Source organism: Ailuropoda melanoleuca, chromosome 15 (genome assembly GCF_002007445.2).
Source record: "Ailuropoda melanoleuca isolate Jingjing chromosome 15, ASM200744v2, whole genome shotgun sequence".
In the NCBI taxonomy this organism is placed as follows: Eukaryota; Metazoa; Chordata; class Mammalia; order Carnivora; family Ursidae; genus Ailuropoda; species Ailuropoda melanoleuca.
Genome location: NC_048232.1, coordinates 79,423,783 through 79,443,884, shown reverse-complemented (window position 1 = coordinate 79,443,884; position 20,102 = coordinate 79,423,783). Strand labels below are relative to the sequence as shown.

Sequence of the window (20,102 nt, the reverse complement as noted above, 5' to 3'; positions counted from 1 at the left end):
TGTTTCTTAATGTCCAAATGTTTGAAGATTTCCCGACTTTCTTTTCTTGATTTGTAATTTAATCCCACTGTGGAAAGAGAACATACTTTGTATGATTCAATTTTTAAAAACTGATTGAGACTTGTTTTAAGGCTTAGTAGATGGTCTTTCCTACAGACTGTTCCTAACCAGTATGACCTTTTCTCAATATGAAGTGTCCCTCTGTCTCTGTCATTATTTCTTAAGTCTATTTTGTCTGATACTAATATAATCACTTCAGTTCTCTTATTACTATTTGTATGACATCTCGTAAATTTTTTTTTTTAAAGATTTTATTTATTTATTCAACAGAGATAGAGACAGCCAGCGAGAGAGGGAACACAAGCAGGGGAGTGGGAGAGGAAGAAGCAGGCTCATAGCGGAGGAGCCTGAAGTGGGGCTCGATCCCATAACGCTGGGATCACGCCCTGAGCCGAAGGCAGACGCTTAACCGCTGTGCCACCCAGGCGCCCCTCTCTCGTAAATTTAAAAAAAAAAAAAAATACAACTGAATCTTACTTTAACCAATTTGAAAAGGACTGCCTTTTTATCAGAGCATTTAGTCTATTTACATTTAAAGTAATTGTTAATATGGGTGGATTTATGTCTGCCATTTAACTACTTGTTTTATGTCTCCTTTTATTGTTCCTCTCTTCCTTCTTTACTGATTTCTGTCAAATAATTCTTAACTGTACCTTTTAAATCCCTTTGTGATTTTTAATTAGTTATTTGTGTTGTAATTTTTATATTTTCTTCATTCTTGATCGAGGATTACATCTTCAATTTACCATAACTTACTAATGCACACATTTGCTTACTTGTGGGTGCACGCACACGTGTATGTGTGTCTTCTTCTGGTAAAAGATTGTGTCTTTGGTCTAATATAGCTTCATTCCTCACCATCCTTTGTACTATTTTTGACATCTGTATTATACATATAAGATCCAGTTGTATGTTTTTTTTACCAGAGACACACCTTAGATTCAAAGAGTTTGAGACAAAGTGAAGGAAAAAGATGTCATACAAACAGTAATGATAAGAGAGCTGAAGTGATTATATTAGTATCAGACAAAATAGGTAAGACAAGAAGTATTGGTAGAGACAAATATATATTAGAAATGCAACAATACAGTCTTGTAATTATTACTTTAAAAAATCTTATATTTTCTAAGAAAGTTACCACTTCCAGTAATCTTCATATCTTCCTGTGGATTTGAGTTGTATTCTGATGTCATTTCCCTTCGGCCTATAAGACGTCTTTCAGTATTTTCTGTAGACTAGGTCTGTTTGAAACAAATTTTCTGTTTTTATGTATCTAGGAATGTCTTTATTTTGTCTTCATTTTTGAAGGATAGTTCTGCTCGCTGTAGAATTCTTAGTTGACCATTTTTTCTCCACTCCCCAGCACTTCAAACCCATCATCCCACTGCCCTCTGGCCTCTGACAAGAGCTGGCGGATCCTGAGGAGTCAGCTGTTACTCCTGCTGTTCCCCTTTCTGTGATGAATTGTTTTTCTCTTGCTGCTTTCAAGATTTTTATTTTATCTTTAGCTTTGAGCAGTTTGACTCTGATGTGTCTAGGGCGTATCTCTTCATTTTTATCATACTTGGAAGCTGTTGAGATTTTTGGATCTGTAGAGTAATATTTTTTATCCAGTTTGGGACATTTTGAACGTAATTTCTTCAGCTGTTTGTTCTTTCTCTTTCTCCTCTCTTCCTGGGACTTTCACCACAAATACGTTGGGAATTTGATGTCAGTCACCTACAGGTTCAAGTTCTGGTTTTTTGTTTGTTTGTCACTGAGTTGAATCGAAACAGAATCTAAAGTTCTGTTCGTTTTTCTTTGATGTTTTTTCTTTCTGTTCGCTAGATTGGAGAATTTCTGTTGATAGCTCTTTTCAGTCCACTCACTCTTGTTCTGCCACATTGTATCAGCTTGTGACACCATCCAGTGAGTATTTTATTTCAGTTACTCTACTTTCCAACTCCAGAATTCTCATTCGTGATTTCTGTTTCTCTGTTGAGATTCCTTGTCATCCTATTCCCTTTAGTTCTCTGAATACGTATGTAATTGCCACTTTGAAGTCACGTGCCAAGTCCAACATCCAGGCCCACTGAAGGGTCTATTTCTAGTTACTGCTTTGTTTTCTTGAGTCCGGGCCATACTCTCCTGTTTCTTTACAGGTCTTATATTTTTTTAATAAACTGGACATTTTAGTAATATGTTTCAGCCACTCTGAAGTGTTATATTTTTTAGAGGTATAGGTGTGTGTGTGTGTGTGTGTGTGTGTGTTTTAAGTAATTTGCTCGAACTTAAGCTGTGGACTGTGACTTCTTGATGGTGTGCAGCCACTGCTGTTTCTCCCTAAAATCTCAGCGATTTTCCTTCTCGTTTGCACTTTTTAACCTGGCTAGGTGTTACCCTGTGTCTCCCTCGCTCAGTGGCCAGCCAGTGATTTGGGCAGAGGTTGTGTTTAGGCACCTCGAGCTTGTAAAGCTTCCACCCTCTGGCGATCCATCTGTTTGCGGGTTGGGAAGTGAGTTCAGAGTTCAGCCAGTTCTCAGGTCTGCTTGGCTTTTTCTCTCTGTTGGGCTCTCTCCTGTCTCCCCCTCCTCATGCTTGTAGTTTCACCATTGACCACAGATGTGAGGAGAGCGTATCCAGTTCCTCTGTGATCCTCTCATTTCCAGGATCTCCCCTTCACGTTGCTGGCTGCTCCAGTGCTCAGCTCAGCCAGACCACAAGCTCAGGGTAGAAGACTGTATTTCCCCTGGTAGGGCCTACCGAACTTGCTGCTTTTAGCCACTGCCCACTCCCCATCCCCCTCACCACCCACTCCACCACTGCCCTCAATGCCCCAAATTAAGTTTACCCCTTCTGGTAGGATAGCTGCTAGTTCTCATGGCCCTGTCCTGATAAAAACGAAGTTCTCTCCTGCAGAACTGAGGGATCAGTGGTGGTGTTGGGGCAGGGATGACATGGCAGGTTGGAGTCTGCCACAGGCAATGTTTGTGGCCTCTTGCTGGTGTTACTCTAAGCTCTAGCAATTTTTCAAGAAATTTCTTTATCATCTGCCTGTGATTTCCAGAACGTGAAATGACTGTGGGACAATTTTTGTCCAGCTTTCTTACCGTTGTCTTGTTTTGGGGAGAGGAGTCACTGGCCTGTTCACGCCGTCGAAGCCAGCAGGCAGGACTTCCATGCCATGACAGCATGGCACTCGCTATACAGTTCCTCATTGCGCCTTTCCTCCCCAGGGCCCACTTCTCTTTCTGCTTGTTTTCCCTTCCTGTCACCATCTCCCATTGTTTCAGATGCCCGGATTCTAGGTTTCTAACGGCAGGGTAAAAGACACATTCTTTTCCTTAATATAAATATATATGGTGAAGACTTCTCTTCCTCATCCATATTAGAAACTATTCACTACATAATTTTGCATTATATTGACCAATTTGAGGTGCTAAAGAAATAAAATTAGGAAGCCATGTGTATAGATTGGGAATTCATTGGTGCTGAGGAAGAAATGGAAAATCCTTTGAACTGTGTCGACAGAGATGACACAGGTTCTGTACTTTTAGGAAGTTGCTAACAATAAAATACGAAATTATTAGGAGGCTCTGGTTGAAGATGCTTCTTACGTGTTTAAGTGTACATTTAAATGGGAGTGTGAATTCACTGCTCTTAAGCCATTTGCCTTTGGAAGTTGTGAATGTGTGGGTGTTCCAGGGGCAACGTGTGTAGACGGAGAGACTGAGCCATAGAGCAGTACATCATAAAACTTAGATCTGACAACATTCTAGATTATTCTGTTAAACTTTTACTATCTACTAACACGTTTCTTAAAATGGATCGGTAATTCCTATGGCCAGTTAAATTCAGAAGATAGATAAGAAGCTTTGTGATTTACAAAGAAATGGTACTTTGTTTAAAAATAGCTTTCACAAACACGGTTTTATTGTGATCCATAAACTAGTCCATTGTGTGTGTGAGGGTTTTACAGTCAGGGAATTCAGAGTCGGTTCTCCATTCTGCTGCTCGGATCCCCGGCTCCAGCTCAGCGGCAGGGGATGGTGTATGTATACGCGCTGGTCCTGCTAGCATGCCCCTGTGCATCTCTGCCCAGTCAGCCCAAATGTCAGCTCTGCTGGGGAGCCTTGCTCGATTATCCCAGGCAGAGCCAGCTTATCCTTCATTCAGGCTCAGGTAGACTCCTGAGCTGACCACTTGTTGTGGAACTTACAAGATGTTTTTTGTTCCCTTCTGTCTCACTAAACTACGCTTTTAAAGAAAAAGTTCTTCTAGTTCATCTTTGCGTTCTCTGACTTATCACAGTGCCTGGCACTTAATAGTTACTCAGTAATTATTTCTCAGGTGGTTGGGAGTAGTTAAAGGAGGTAAGGTGTGCCATGGGAGGTCTGAAGAGGGAGAAACTAAGGCTTCTAGATGCAGGTAACATTGATCTGGTCCTCATATTAAGAGTGATTAGAATTGGAACATGCACGGGATTAGAACATGATGGGAAGAATTAGGCAAGTGATTTCTCAAAGCAGAGTTAAAGAGATGGGCAAGATCAAAATGTCTTTGAATAAAAACGTGTTTCCAATAGGCTGAAGCTTGGGGTGTTTGGTGGATACAGAGGGAAATACGGTGGGAGAAAAGTCGCTTGAGTACAAATTGGGAAGAGTATTTGAATGCCCGTCTGAGAAATGACTTTATTGGAAGTTTCTGAGCAAGGAAATGGAAGTGAGCAGAGCTATGCTTCCAGAAGACCAATGTGTTGCATATACCGGGTGAGGGGAGAAGCAGAGGGACTGGTTAGGAAAGAGTCTTCAGAGGTTCTGGACCAGGGGGCTGCAACGGTTATTTAGAGGAGGGATGAATGGAAGAGAAGTTGCCACAGTAAAATACACAGGATCCGACAGCTGACTGAATGAGTAGAAGCAGGAGAGCGCAAAGATTGTGTCCTCCTCAGTGCAAGAACTGTACCTTGAATAAATCGTTTCACCTCCCAAACTCCAGATTCCTCTATTACATGAAGCCAGCAGTGCCTACCTGACAAGATTGTGTTGAAAAGAAATTAGAAATTTGGGAAATTACTGGTTTAAATAGTTCTTTAATTGCCTTTTTTTATGAAGATTTTATTTATTTAGAGTGCAGAGAGCACACACAGCAGGAGAAGGGGCAGAAGGAGAGGGAGAGAGACTCTCAAGCAGACTCCCCAATGAGCATGGAACCCAACTCAGCTTGATCTCATGTCCCTGAGATCATGACTGAGTCGAAACGAAGAGTTGGACTCTTAACCAACTGAGCCACCCAGGAGCCCCTTTAATTGCTTTTTTTAAGCCATCTTTTAAAATCACTTGTCCTTTGATGTCCTTGATTTGTACGTTTCATTATTGTGAGCCACAGCTATACTGCAGTAGAGATTTTATGTTGAATAGTCTCATCTTGTGTGAGAGAACCAAAAAAAGAACTTCTACAAAAATGAGAAATAAACAACGAAATCTGGAATTTTATTTCTAAAATGTATTTGAGAAATTGATTTTCATGTTGGGCTAGAAGCTTCTTGTACCCTTAAGACAAGAGCTGGTTTTGACAGTTTGTCCCATACTGTGCTTTAGCAAAGAGGTAACAGTCAAGGGTCCTGATTAGCCCCACACCTTCCTGCAGAGAAGAAAGGACCTCAGTTGTTACATGTTTAGATACTCTTCCAAGTGCCGGCAGGCATAAGTGACTGAAGTATTTGAGGTGGACCAGCTTTGGTGATGATCTTCAGGTGAGGTTTGAGTCTGTATGCATGGTCTACCCACCTAGTAGATGATACTTCCCTTGAAGGCAGGAGCTGCTACTTGCCCTCTTATTACTGCCGTTGGCATATAATGGATGTTTAATACGTGTTTTTTGAGTGAAAAAAAAAAAAAGCTTATAAAGGTTCAGCATCTGTGATTGGTTAGTAGGAAATGTTAATAGCATCTTTGGAAGTATTTGAACGGAGCTGATGGCTCTAAGGCAGAGATGTGAAGGCATAGCTGAGGGGCCCGCCTTTACTGTGCTGGTCAGCGGTAGACGTCACGGGCCTCTCGATGGCCTTCAGGCGCACTTCTGAATGACAGATAACTAGAGCTCCATGCTGCTCACCGTCCTCAGTTTCTTTGCTTTGTTCACGCCCTTTCTCTGGAGTTGAAGCCAGCTTTTCCCTCACTTCTCTGTCAGAGTTCCAGTCTAACCATCCCCCATGCCATTACCCACTGACTGTCTTCCTTGCAAGTGCCTTGTGGATTGGTGTCCCGCTAAAACATAGCCAAGAAGTGATAGCCCTTAACATGGGTCCATGTGCCCAAGTGAGGATTTCTGGAACGTAATGGGAAGAATGAGGCCCAAATCTTTCTCTCACATTGTGTGTCGTGGGCCACGTTACCCTCAGCCTGCAGCGTGGGCATTGTCATTAGCATGTCTATTCCAAGCTAGAGGTAGAAGGCCTGGGACCACAGAGGAGTTTATTCATCTGACTACCCACTGTTCCAAGAGCGCCCCTCATTTTCACTCCAGAGTCATAAAAGGGAGAAGATGTCAAGCCTACACAAACCATTCACAGTTGTTATCAGTTTACCAGAGCTGCCATGCCTGCGATCATCTTGGCAGTTTCAAAGCTGGATCCCTGAGCAAACGGTAGGCTGGTCTGAAAGTGCAAGAGTTGCTACAGAAAACCACATTCAGACCAGGCATGGATATTTTTGTTTTCTATTTATTTATTTATTAGAGCGTGTGCACAGTAGCCAGAGGGAGAAGGAGAGAAGCAGATTCCCTGCCGAGCACGGAGCCTGATGCGGGGCTTGATCCCACCTAACCCTGACCCCGAGATCATGACCTGAACCAAAATCAAGAGTTGGATGCTCCACTGACTGAGCTAGCCACCCAGGCACCCCAGACATGGATATTTTTGAACAGAGAAAATTGCCCTGTGGTTCATGACAGCCAAGACACCTTTCAGCATATTGTTAATATTGTTAGCCTCATGATTATTGCTGCTTCTCCCTTGCGTGTCTTCATTCATTTATTTACTTTTACTTTTATTTACTTTTACTTACCCACCCCACCGCTTCCCTTCCCGGCCAAAAGCAACTAGAACTAAACTGTGCTGGGAATGGTAATGCTGTGCTCTGCTGCCCCTTCCTGCTCTCCTGTGTTCGGGCCAGGATAAAGAAGCACTGATGAGTAATTTGGGGGCATGGTTTTTCTTAACCTGTCCAGAGTGTTGTACATTTTTCATAAATATTTTATACTGTTTTTTGAAGTCAGTGAACTGATTAGAATCACTGAGTTTTAAAACTGAAATGGATTTTAGGAATCATTTTATGCCTGCCTTCTACAACAGAGGTCAACAGTTCTAAGTGACTTGAGCACGGAAGGTTACAGCTAGCTAGTAACTGAGCCGGGACTCAGGAAATCTGGTTCCAGCCAAGTGCTTTTTTTCTGCTTCCCCATGTAAATTATAAAAAATAAAAGGCATCCCCAGGGATGGTCTTCTTAGCTTCCATTGATTCTTCGACTTTAAACCTAAGAACTCCACCTAGAACATACGAAGAGATTTCTTTCGTTCTAAAATGTACATTAAAATATTAAAGAAGCATTCATTTAAGGATAAAGTTTTTAATTGAGGTGATCTTCTGTCTGTGTTTCACTATTTTACGTTATGTATAATTTTTCTATGATTCTCACTCCTGGTTTAAAAAAATAAGTGACTTGCTATGGTTTTTGTTTCACAGTATGATACCAGTTTATGATGATATTACATACACAAATGATGCCTTTTGTAATTCCTTTTTATAGCATTTTGACCTACTGAGAAAATGGAGCTAGATATTTTCTGAAGAAAATTGAATTACTAGGTAATTGAAAAAAAAAATGTTCGCTTACATTTAAATGCCCCGAGAGGACTAGATTCTCAGAATTTGGATTGTCATAGCAGTATTCAAATACATAAAGGAAATGCATAAACATTTCTTTTTAAAATAACTTAATCTAAAAGTAATTTTTCTTGACTAGTGAATTGCTCTGCAGAGATGTAAATTCAATTTTCCATGCCCCAAAAATTGTGTCTGGTGGTGGCATTAGATAAAATAATTTTATGTTCAGTATATCACAAGAGTTCTCTTAGTATGTTCTTTTAGCGATGTGAAATACCCCGATTTTCGGTACATGAGCATATGGGCCAAGATTTCACTTTTCAGAAAATGAATTGATCATTTTAGGGCATTTTTACTCTTTAATAAGGAATTCATATGATCTAATTCCACCAGGTTTTAGCCCATCATATACTCCATTATAAACATTTATAAAAATGCTTCAAATGCTAACAGACCTAGTTGGTGGATCAACATGGGTTGTAGTCCTTCCCCCCCTTTTTCTTAAGGCAGTGTACAATGACCTAATGAAAAGTATCCCAACCCACTTTTTAAAATATTATCAGGAGGGGCGCCTGGGTGGCACAGCGGTTGAGCGTCTGCCTTCGGCTCAGGGCGTGATCCCGGCGTTATGGGATCGAGCCCCACGTCAGGCTCCTCTGCTGTGAGCCTGCTTCTTCCTCTCCCACTCCCCCTGCTTGTGTTCCCTCTCTCGCTGGCTGTCTCTATCTCTGTTGAATAAATAAAAAAATCTTTAAATAAATAAATAAATAAAATATTATCAGGAAAAACTGAAATTTGTTTTTTAAAGTTGTTTTAGGAAAAACTTTATTATATAGTATTGTGATTGTGGTTAGGGAGCTTTATTGAGTTGGGTTTAGCTCCCAGCTCCTTCCATTTGCTAAATGTGTAACCATCTGAAAATTATAATTCTAATGCTCATTTTCCTCATCTGTAAAAATGGTGATAATAGTTCGTACCTGATAGGGTTTTTTGGATTAAGTGAGAAAATGAATAGCAGGTACTCAGGATAATGCCTGGCACATAGTAAATGACAGTAAACATTAGCTACAATACTATTATTATATAATTATTTCAAAGAAGGTGTCATAGGCAACCTTGATTTATGAAACGATACGAATGAATGCGCCATCCAGTTCTCTCTTCTGAGAGAATCTTTCTTCCCTCACCTGCATAGGAGCTACTGCCCTAAGAGCCATACCTTTATCAGTGAATTTTATAGCCGGCTCTACAAAAATAAATGAATGGATTACATGTATAATACGTGTTTGGGGAGAAGGGAGAGAATTCAAACTTGTTGACTTCGTTTAGTCCAGTATTCCCCAAATTTATTTGACCATGAAATCCATTTTCTACAGAATACCAGTTAACGTCCTGTAGAACTGACATTCTACCTGTTGGAGGTATTGAGCGCACACACCACACACACACACACACACACACACACGCACACCCCCTTTAGATGCACTTAAAACTATTTTGGGAATGAGCTTTCCATTAGATTTTCTTGGCTATAAAATACATCACAGTCTTATTTTATATAAACATTCAAATTTGAAATAATGTAATACAGAAAAATTAATGAGATTTCACTTTTGTGTAAATTTTTAACTGTTAACAAAACTCAACTGAGTAAATTACACAGGTCTTATTGGCTGCATTCAGTGATTCATGAATTGGGTTGCATCCAATCTAAGCAGATAGAAAGGAGCTCAGAAGAGCTGTACAAGGCAAGAGATTTTATAGGCAGAAGGGAGCAGGAACAAGGAAGTTATACTGGGCATTTGTCGATTGGCTAAAGCAAGGTTACTTTCCTTACATGGAACAGAGGCAAGTCTCAGAGCCGGGTCAGGTTAACTTGTGCTGAGCAAGCAAGTACTGATTGGTTGACCTAGGTCTTGCTTTTCTGGGAGAGCCCAGCAAAGAAATGGAGTTCATTTTTGGTTTGCTGAACTGGGGCTTATTGGCATGAGTGACTCCCTCTTGGACAGGGTCTGGTACCTTTAACAGAACCAATGTGAATATTCCCCAGTGAAACCTTTGTTAATAATTGCTTAATTTCATGGGGCACCTGGGTGGCTCAGTCGTTAAGCGTCTGCCTTTGGCTCAGGTCATGATCCCAGTGTTCTGGGATCCTTCTGGGATCGAGCCCCAGCATCAGGCTGCCTGCTTAGCGGGAGGCCTGCTTCTCCCTCTCCCCCTCCCACTCCCCCTGCTTGTGTTCAAGCTCTCACTGCCTCTCTCTCTGTCAAATAAATAAATAAAATCTTTAAAAAATAATAAAAATTGCTTAATTTCAGAGATGTCTGAATTCTATAGTGATTGACAAGACAGCTCTACTTTTAGCAGTTAAGAGGAATATACTATCTTTTGATAAGTGTAGTCTTGAATCTTGCAGTTTTCAGAACCATGTCTCTGTACCATATGTGACAGACTTTGTCACATTTTGAAAATACCCGATTCATCCTGTGAGGAGGATCCACTTCAGCCTTAACTGAAGACCAATCCCCATCCAACAGAAATTGAAGCCAGCTAGGAATCACACTTTCATTCTTAAAACGATGAGATCTTCAGGGAAAGTGCTGCAGGAGATGACACTTTATGTGGCTTACCCCCTGTAAGTAAGAGAGGTTTATAAATTAAACTGTTTCCAATTTGGGAATACATAATAGTGATATCAGATTAAATGGGGTTCTTTCTTCACCATGCAAATAATTTGAAATGAATAGACGTTTCAGCCCATTTCTGACTTCTATAAGTGGCCTAACCCTCATACCGAATACAAATACAAGTATTTGTCTGTAGCTGTGCCTGTATAGTCATTGAACCAACTAGACATTCTTTGTGTTTTAATATTCTTTAGGGTTTAGAACCTGACACCCCAAAATACCTTTTCCCTTCTTTTTAACTTTTTATTTTGAAATACACTTAGACTTACAGGAAAGTGGCAAAAATAGTGCAAAAAATTTCTGCATAATCCTTCACCTAACTTCCCCTAATGTCATTACCTTACATAGATACAGTACAATTTTCAAAACCAGAAGTGTTGGTACAATACTAGTAAGGCAAAATATAGACCTTATTCAAATTTTACCAGTTTTTCCACTAATGTCCTTTTTTCCGTTCTAAATGCAATTCAGGATCCCACATTGCAGTTAGTTGTCATGTCTCCTTATTCCAAAATATTTTAATCATATTCGGCTTATATCTGGAGTAGTTCCAGTCTCTGAAGAACAGAGAGAGGAAAAAACTTTGTATTTATAGACTTGCTGTTAGCTGAGAACCATGTCTCATTTTCGAGGTCTCTGCTTATTCTCCCGCAGCCTTTTATGTGTGCATTGGCGAAGGGCTGTAATGCAGACTCTCCTTCTTGAGATACAAAGGTTATTTTGAAAGCAAGTAGTATTTGCCAAAATATTTTCTACATGTCAGCTCAAAACACACATAGCTGTGTTGCATATGTACATACAGTGTTATAAGATTTTATCAAACACGATTAGTTCCGGGTTACTTTTGAATACCCCCGTCTAATTTTGCTTCCTCCAAGAATGCAGTAAATGGTTTTTGTGTTTGTGTGGTTTTAGGGCTAAAAACCAATAAGAACAGGAGAATTAATAATTTTGGAAGCTAGAAAGCAGATGTCCCAGTTAGTGATGAGCTTAGCAGACCCACACGAACTTATTTCTAAGCCAGTTTGTGGGAGAAATCCGAGAAATAATTCCGTTTATACCACAAAAATTTTAGAAGTTGTGGAAACTGACAGCTCCAGATAGAAGATTGGAATACTCTTCTGTGAGAGCCTGACTGACTCAAGAGGAGAGACTTGAAGATGGACATGTCAGGGGTTTCCCCAACAAATTGCTTACCTAACTGAACTGGAATGAGTCAAAGTTCTCATGCCCCTCCACCCCACCCATGTAGAACTACCAGGTTTTTTCAGCTACCTTCCCCCACTCAATTCTTAATTCTAAGCAGACAACCAAGGTTAGCTAGATTCCTGAGGGAGACCTACAACATGCAAGATAGAGAACAAAAAGAAGCAAACAAAAAAGAAATTGGGAATAAAAGGAAAGCTTTTACTTCCAAAAAACTACCAAAGCAATAATCTGTATACGGCTTTAGAGAGATAAGGAGAAGGTAACTGCATCTACTAAACAAAAATGAAGTTTAAAAGGGGTGGAGACTATGGGATTCAGAGAAGAAAAATAGAACCCTTGAAATTAAAAACATGGCTACCAGGGGCGCCTGGGTGGCTCAGTCGGTTAAGTATCTTTCTTCAGCTCAAGTCATGATCATGGGGTCCTGGGATTGAGCCCTGTGTGGGGTTCCCTGCTCAATGGGGACCCTGCTTCTCTCTCTCTCTCTGTCAAGTAAATAAAATCTTTAAAAAAAAAAAAAAAAGAGGCAACAAAATGTAAAAACTTTGTGGGAGGGCTGGAAGATGAGATTGAAGAAGTAGAGATCTATAGTCTCTTATCCACGATTCTAAAATCCAAAAATGTTCTGAAAATCAGATGATTTTTCATAAGTTAGCAAAACTCACAACTTGTATATGTCATTGTCACATTTATATGAATGCACATGAAGAAATATCACTGTCCCAAGTCTGATTGAGTTACATTATGGGTTATACACCCATTATTACCTTTCTAAAATCCTAAAAATTCTGAATTCTGATATACATTGGCCCCAAAGTTTTCAGATAAGGAATTAAACACCTGTTATCCCAAAAAATAGAGCCAAAAGCCAGAGAGCAAATAAAAAGATACGAAGGGGCACCTGGGTGGCTCAGTCGATTAAACGTCTGCCTTCGGCTCAGGTCGAGATCCCAGGGTTCTGGGATCAAGCCCCACATCAGGCTCCCTGTTCAGCAGGGAGTCTGCTCCACCCTCCCACTGCTCATGCTTTCTCTTGTTATCTCTCTCTCCCTCTCAAGTAAATAAATAAAATCTTTAAAAAAAAATAATAGATAAGGAAATTAGAGGACCAGTCCAAAACATCCAGTGTCCAATAGTACAAGTTCCAGAGAGAGAGACCAAATGTGTAGGGTGGGAATCATCAGTAAGATAATTCAAGTAAACTTCCCAGGACTGAAGGACATTAATTTTCAACTTGAAAGAGACTACAGAATTACCAGCAAAATAGATTAAAATAAAACAAACCCACATTAAGGCATATTGCTATGAAATTTTAGAACACTAGACACACTGGACAGTCTCCAAACCAGAGAAAATGAGGGAAAAGAATGCCCTTGGGTTTCTGAACAGCAGCATAGGAAACTAGACAACACTTGAGGTTGCCTTCAAAATTCTAAAGGAATTTTTTTTAACCTAGAATTCTGAATCCAAACTGTCATTAAAATGGGTGAATTTAGTAGATGTTTTCAGACATGACTCAGATTCTCAAGAAATTTGCTCTGCTGAATTAAATTTCTTCTCCTTTAGCCTCACAGAGGTTGAAAATAAATGAACTCATCTCAGAAAACAAAAGGAAAAAATATTGAAGAAAATCCATAATCCATAAATCAAAATATATTATTTCTGAATTTATCAAGAGATTTCTTACTATCTCAGATTACGTGTTAAGTGTTACTACGATAGAGACTTGGAAGATAGTACTTCATCTCATATTGCCTAGAACTCTCTTTCAGACCATAACAGCACATTTGTTCACAGTCCATAGTAAAAATATTTCCACTGTTTCATAGGGAAGTCAGAAAATTAATCCACTTCACAGTTACAGGAATTTTAAAAGTTTGCGTTCATCAAACCAAACAAAGCGTTTTTAGTCCTCATTTCTATAATGAGATTTGCTTTTCAATATGAAAGGCCGTGGGCTCCCCTGCAGTTGGGGCAGCTAGCTAGACCTCGCTGGGGCAGCCAAATTGTTTAAAGAGTAGGTCTATAGACACTAGTCCCAGGATTGCCATGGCCAGCCCTCGCCATAAACTCTCAGTGCACAGACTCCAGCCTCTTCTCTTTCACCCCCTGCCCAGTGAATAAATTAGGTCAGAGAATGACCACAGAGGGAAGAACAGAACCTTGGGAGGTTGTTTACACAGCCCGTAAAGTCGCTCAGTAGCTAACAATAGAAAATAAGGCAAACCAATAGCGTGCACTGACATTTTTCTCAGAACAAACAGTTCTGTCCACTTTTCACAAAGATACAGCCTAAAAACTTTTACTTACTTTTTCTCTCTGATCTGTTTCAACAATTAGTAGTTGATACCGAGGTACACTTAAAGTTGGGGATGTCAAATGGGAAGTATCTCTTACATTCAATGTGTATTTCCTTTTTTTTTAAAGAATTTATTTATTTATTTGAGGGGGAGGAACAGAGATAACGAGAGAGAGCACAAGCGGAGAAGAGAGGGAGAAGCTCAGCAGGGAGTCCGATGTACGGCTCCATCCCAGGACCCTGGGATCATGACCTGAGCCGAAGGCAGACGCCCAACTGACTGAGCCACCCAGGCACCCGCAATGTATATTTCATATTCCTATGTCCACTGTGTACAGAAATCTGCTCCTCAGCCCCTTTGAGTATCAGTTTAGTAGTTGTCTGGCTGTTTTCCTGTGAGTGCCAGTGTGCCTTTGCCGGTTTTCTTCCTCTTGCTTTTCTTCCTGTTGTGGCCTGACCTGCTTCTCCTCCCTCAAGGCCTAGGATCCATGTCATTCTTGTATAGCTTTCCCTGTCTTACCCCCATGCCTGCCTCCAGCCCAGGGGAGGTCTTGCTCCTCCTCGTGAGGGTCCTGAGAAAGAATGGGCTCCACACGTTTTCCCTTCTAATGAGGAGGAGGAAACATGGGTGCCATGCTGGACGGGAGGCCTAGAACGTGAAAGTGAGCCACCTGGTTTTCAGCTCCTGCTCTGCCACTTAATGTATGACCTTGGGCACCTACTTAACCTCTCTGTGCCTTACTTTCTGCCTGTGTCAGTTGGGGTAATAATAGTGCCTGCCTCGTAGATTATTGTGAGGATTAGAAAAGCTAATACATGTACATTACAACATGACATAGTGGTTAAGAGCATGTACTCTGGGGCCAAACTGCCTGTGTTCGAACCCCTGAAACAGTACTTAGTCAATCTTTCTGGTTTTCAGATTCCTCATCTGAAGAGTGGGGTAAAAAATAGTGCCTCCTATGTTCTCATGTTTAAAAAAAAAAAAAAGAAGTGCCTACTGTTAGGTTTTGTTGCAAGAATTACATTAATTAAAATACATAAAATGTGTAGGCCGGTGTCTGGCAAATAGTAAACACTATATAAGTATTAACTGTTATTAAAAGGCTTACGGAAGGGTCTATGATATAGTATCCACACAAGAAATAGTTGCTATTTAACAGGGAGTTCCCACTTTTCAACAAAATTCTCTTAAGTGGAAAGCAGAAAGGATCTGAGATTTAAAGAGAAGAAAGCAAATTAAAGCCACAATATGGTGCCACTGCCTCCCAGCAGGATAGTTACAATGAAAATGACAATACTGAGAGCAAATAGACCTCTCACAGCTGTCCACAGCTGAGTATAAGTTAGTACAGTCACTTGGGAAAACTAGCAGTGTCTCTTAAGGCTGAACTTAACGTGCGTCCTTGACCCAGCAGATCCACTCCGACGTGTATGTGCACCCAACCAAAATGGCTGTTTGCACCAAAAGACAAGAATGTAGCAAGAATATTCATAGAACATTATCCTTAATAGCCAAAAACTGGAAGCAGCTCCAATAAGTCCATTTTATAAGTGTTTATAAAATGAAAGAATGGATGAATTACAACAGTGTGTGTATGTGTATTACATAGACAGAATGTGTAAAAGAAGACAAACACAAAAGAGTACATACTGTATGATTCCTTCTTTTTTCTTGTCTTTTTTCTTTTCTTTTCCTTTTTTTTTAGTTCAAAAACAGCCAAACTAATCTGTGGAGTTAGAAGTTTGGGGTAGTGGGGACCCTTTCACAAGGGGACAGTGACTAGAGTGCTCCTGGGGTTCTGTTGTGCCATCTCATTTGATAGTTACGTGGGTGTATTTTCTTTGTGAAAACTCATTCATGCTTCTGATTTCTGCATTTGTATCTATGTATGTTAAACTGCAGTTTTAAAATATATATTAAGTCAGAAGACTTGAGAATTCTGGAAATGTTAATTTACTCTTTCAACTTGTGAAGTGTCCCTAGAATTAAAGACTTTGTACTTTTAAAGAATGTAGGTGTTTGGGGGGCACCTGGCTGACCCCATCGGAAGAGCGTACGACTCTTGATCTCGGGGTTGTAAATTTGAGCCCAACGTTGGGTGTAGAGATTACTTTAAATAAATAAAAAAAACTTAAGAGAAAATGTAGGTTTTCGCTACAAGGCAGAAAATGATCCAATCTGGCTTCCATCCTTCTTAAATTGTGTCTTCAAGGCCATAAAAACTTGAAGTAACAAGTACATTGGGCAGCATACCTTGAAATAATCATTAGTTTTCATTTATCCCGCCACCCCGTTATAATATTACAGATTGCACGAACTACATGTATAAGTTATATATAAAACTGGTTTGGAGCTAGAGTCAGTCTTTTTAACTTTTATCAGAGTGATGCACTGACATCCTGCGGATCAAATCTGGTGGTTTTAAAATTTGGTTGAAGAAATAGTTGGGCTCCAGCTGGGCGATGTAAGAGGCAAGTTTGAAGGTGCTTGAGTGAACATTAGTTGTAATTGATGCTTACGCTTATTGCTTTGGTGTCCATCTTGCCGTTTGAGTAACTTAGTGAGTTTCATCTTTGAATGGAATTTGGCTTAGTCCACATTGTGCCCAGATTGATGATTGAAAACCTTATACTTTCGCAGAACATTGCTTCATAGCTCTTCCCTTTTCTGCTATTTTTGTATCCTCTGAATCATTGCACATTTAAGCCATCTGCAAGGCCTGAACAGAATGAGAGAAAAGCTGTCATCGCTTAGATTGACACTTGAAAAGCTAGCATTCATTCCGAGTTTATTCCTGATTATCCTTTATATTTTCAAGTCTCAGACTTTATATCCTTTATATTTTCAAGTCTCAGACTTTATTTCAAGATGGTTGGTAACGTCTCTGAGCCAAAAGTATCTGTCATTCACAGTTTCTTTTACTTGAACATTGGGTCAAAGGGAGGGGATCTGTTCTGCGTCACGCAGAAGACTCTGTTAGGGACTCAGATGTAACTCACTGGAGATACAAGAACAGTGAGTTCAGCTCTTGGTTTAATCAGCTCAGCGAGCCCTCCAGTTCGGCACGCGCTTCATAGGGAATAGTGAAAACATTAAGGTTCCTAAATTGCCAATAATAAAATAAATAAAATAAATGTGTTTTGAATACCTAGAATGTATCACACCTGTTAGATGTTTGTCAAAAGTATTTCTCAATATAGCAACGTTTTTGAGGATCTGTCCGGGAAAAAAATCCCTGAAGTGTTGCAAAAGAGATTGAGGATTAAAGGTGTACCCAGCGTTTACATGTTGTCCGGTAGGCTATGTAGGGCCCATAAAACCTCTCCCAGCAGATTTTGTAAATGGGGCCTTGCTGTGGGCTGCGGGAGCCTGGGGTCCCTGTGCTGCCATCAGCTGGATTTGTCAGCTGGAATCACATGGATCAGGAGGAGAGTGCCAATTGGCTTCAGAGTAGAGGCTTCTTCAGGTTGAAGCCAAGTGCCCATTGTCGTTAGAGGTCTCCTCTTCAGGAATAATGTTAGGATATTTTGGTGACCCAGTAGTCCTAAATTCTGGAACTAATAGAGGGAATGAAACATGAAAATATTCCCTTATTTCCTGAAATGATAGACCAAAAATGGAGTGATTTCCTCAGCTGTGTACAACAGACTCCTCATTTATTTTCAAAATAGAAAGATCTCAGAAATGGAAACTCCACTAAGCATCTAAGAATAATGGTACAATTTTTACATCTTCAGTTTTTATATATTTCATACCTAATGGATCTCCACATGGTCTTGGGCAAGTCACTTAGTATTTCTGTTTTCTCCCATTTCACTAACATACTGTAAATATTCAAAAGGCCTAAACTTTCTTTGTAAATGATAGCAATTTGAACACAGGTAACATTTTTGGTTTTGTTTTTTTCCCTTTGAAGGGACAACTCTAATTTTTGCTTAAAGATACTTTTGAGAGCTGTTTGAGAATGAGTGGGGTTGGGCGGGGCTTTAATTATTTTACATAATTCTTGTGAAGTAATCATACTTATTTTTCACTCAATGTTGTCTGTTTCTTTGCTTAGCAGACGGAAGGGGGAGCACAGACAGATGGCCAGCAGTCACAGACACAAAGTAGTGAGAACTCGGAGAGCAAATCCACACCTAAACGGCTGCATGTCTCTAATATTCCCTTCCGCTTCCGGGACCCCGACCTCCGGCAGATGTTTGGGGTAAGTCTCTGGATTCCTTTCGTGGGTTTTACAGTGAAAATATAATTTTTTTTTAAAGATTTTATTTATTTATTTGACAGAGATAGAGACAGCCAGCGAGAGAGGGAACACAAGCAGGGGGAGTGGGAGAGGAAGAAGCAGGCTCATAGCGGAGGAGCCTGACGTGGGGCTCGATCCCATAACGCCAGGATCACGCCCTGAGCCGAAGGCAGACGCTTAACCGCTGTGCCACCCAGGCGCCCCATACAGTGAAAATATAATTTAATCCACCTGGTGTATTTTAATAAGTCATTAAGACTTTAGGATAAGACTGCACATAGATTGAGAGAGATCCTAAGGTAAATCAGTGTTTTCATCAATCTTCAGGAACTTCTGTCACCCAGCACCATCACTCCTGTCGTTCTAGACATTGGGCCTTGCAGGTTCTCACAAACACGAGGTGACTATGCAGCCTGGTTTGCCCAGGACCGAGGGGTCCCTTGGGACAGGAGCCTTTCATTACTAAAATCAGGACAAAGACAGTAATCGTTAGTTTTCAGAGTGTTACAAGTTCAGTGACCTAACGTCTGTGAAGCAGATAGTACCTGTGTTTTATTTTTACTTCCCTGCTCGTAACTCAGCAGCGTCAAGACCAAAATCAGGTATAGGTGGTTAGTTTGCTACCTCTGATGTGTTCTTCCAGCTTCCACTTCCTCCTGAAATCACCCGTCGTGAAAACATAGCATATATAACAGCAAGAGATTTAAGTTACTGGAAAGCAAATGACTGCTGGGAGTCTTAAGTTTTAATGGGCTTATGTGTCGTTGCCAGATTTCATTTGAGCAAACTCTTAACCTGAACTAGGAACAAGAGATCATGGTTCAAAAAAAGCTTCGTTGCCTTTGCTGTGTGGTGCTTTGTCAGGAAAGCAGGCTCCCCGCTTGAAGTCCTGTCATGGCCACTTTGTGGTGACAAGACCCTGGAGCAAAGTTTTGTCACTGACAGCTGAGTACCTGGAGTATCTTCTGTACCGAAGCCAAGGCCAGCATTGAGGTTTAATAGTGTTCTTGAAATACTTGAAGTGCCTTTACACAGAAAACGGTAGCCAACTGCACATCTCTCCAGGAGAGAAGACAACAGAAAATACAAAGGGCAGCTTAAAGAATTGACATTATATTTAAGCAGAAATTTCCCAGGAGTAGGAGTTATTAGATTCTCTACTGAATTATCAGAAATAATATGGAATCCTTATCTCTGGAGATCAGTGAAAATGGAGTATATATTCTCATCTGCCAAAAGTGTGTTTTCTCTCAGGTCAGAAAAATTGTGTCCATTGAAGGTCTGCCTATGCCAGTTATCAGTGATTTCTTGAATGTATTATGAGCCTTCCTATAAGGCTGCTAAGTGCAAAAAAAGGAGGGAGGGAGGGAGGGAGGAAGGAAGGAAATGTTCCTTGCGAGGGCCACCTGGTAGGGTTGCTCTGTGTTCTCCTGTATGGTTCGTACCTTTCCCTTGGAAGGACATCAGCAGTGGTAAAGAGCAGGGATTCCATGCTTCATTTTATTAGCTGTGTAAACCTGACAGATGGCTTCCTTCAGCCTCATTTTCCTTAACCATTAAAGGAAGGCAGTTCTTATCTTAGCAGGATGGTATAAGGATGCATTAGAAAATGTAAAAGGAAAACTCTAAAACACCATTCCCATCTTAGTTATTTGGATAGGCATAGAAATAAAATTAAGTCCCCTTCTACCTAAAATAAGACATTTTCCCCTCTCCTTTAATTTCCTAATGT

At 40.4% G+C, this 20,102-nt stretch overlaps 1 protein-coding gene across 9 annotated transcripts in view; it reads left to right on the top strand.

The window, feature by feature from the left end:
* The window catches only part of RBFOX2 (RNA binding fox-1 homolog 2), a 205,785-nt gene that overhangs the window by 147,526 nt on the left and 38,157 nt on the right, over positions 1-20,102 (top strand). For 7 of the 9 annotated variants that reach the window (XM_034644169.1, XM_034644170.1, XM_034644166.1 and 4 more), the window contains one exon: positions 18,185-18,331. In XM_034644169.1, coding sequence (XP_034500060.1) covers positions 18,185-18,331 — 147 coding nt within the window. The remainder of the gene's footprint in view (positions 1-18,184; positions 18,332-20,102) is intronic. The other 2 variants (XM_034644174.1, XM_034644167.1) reach the window with 1 other exon arrangement.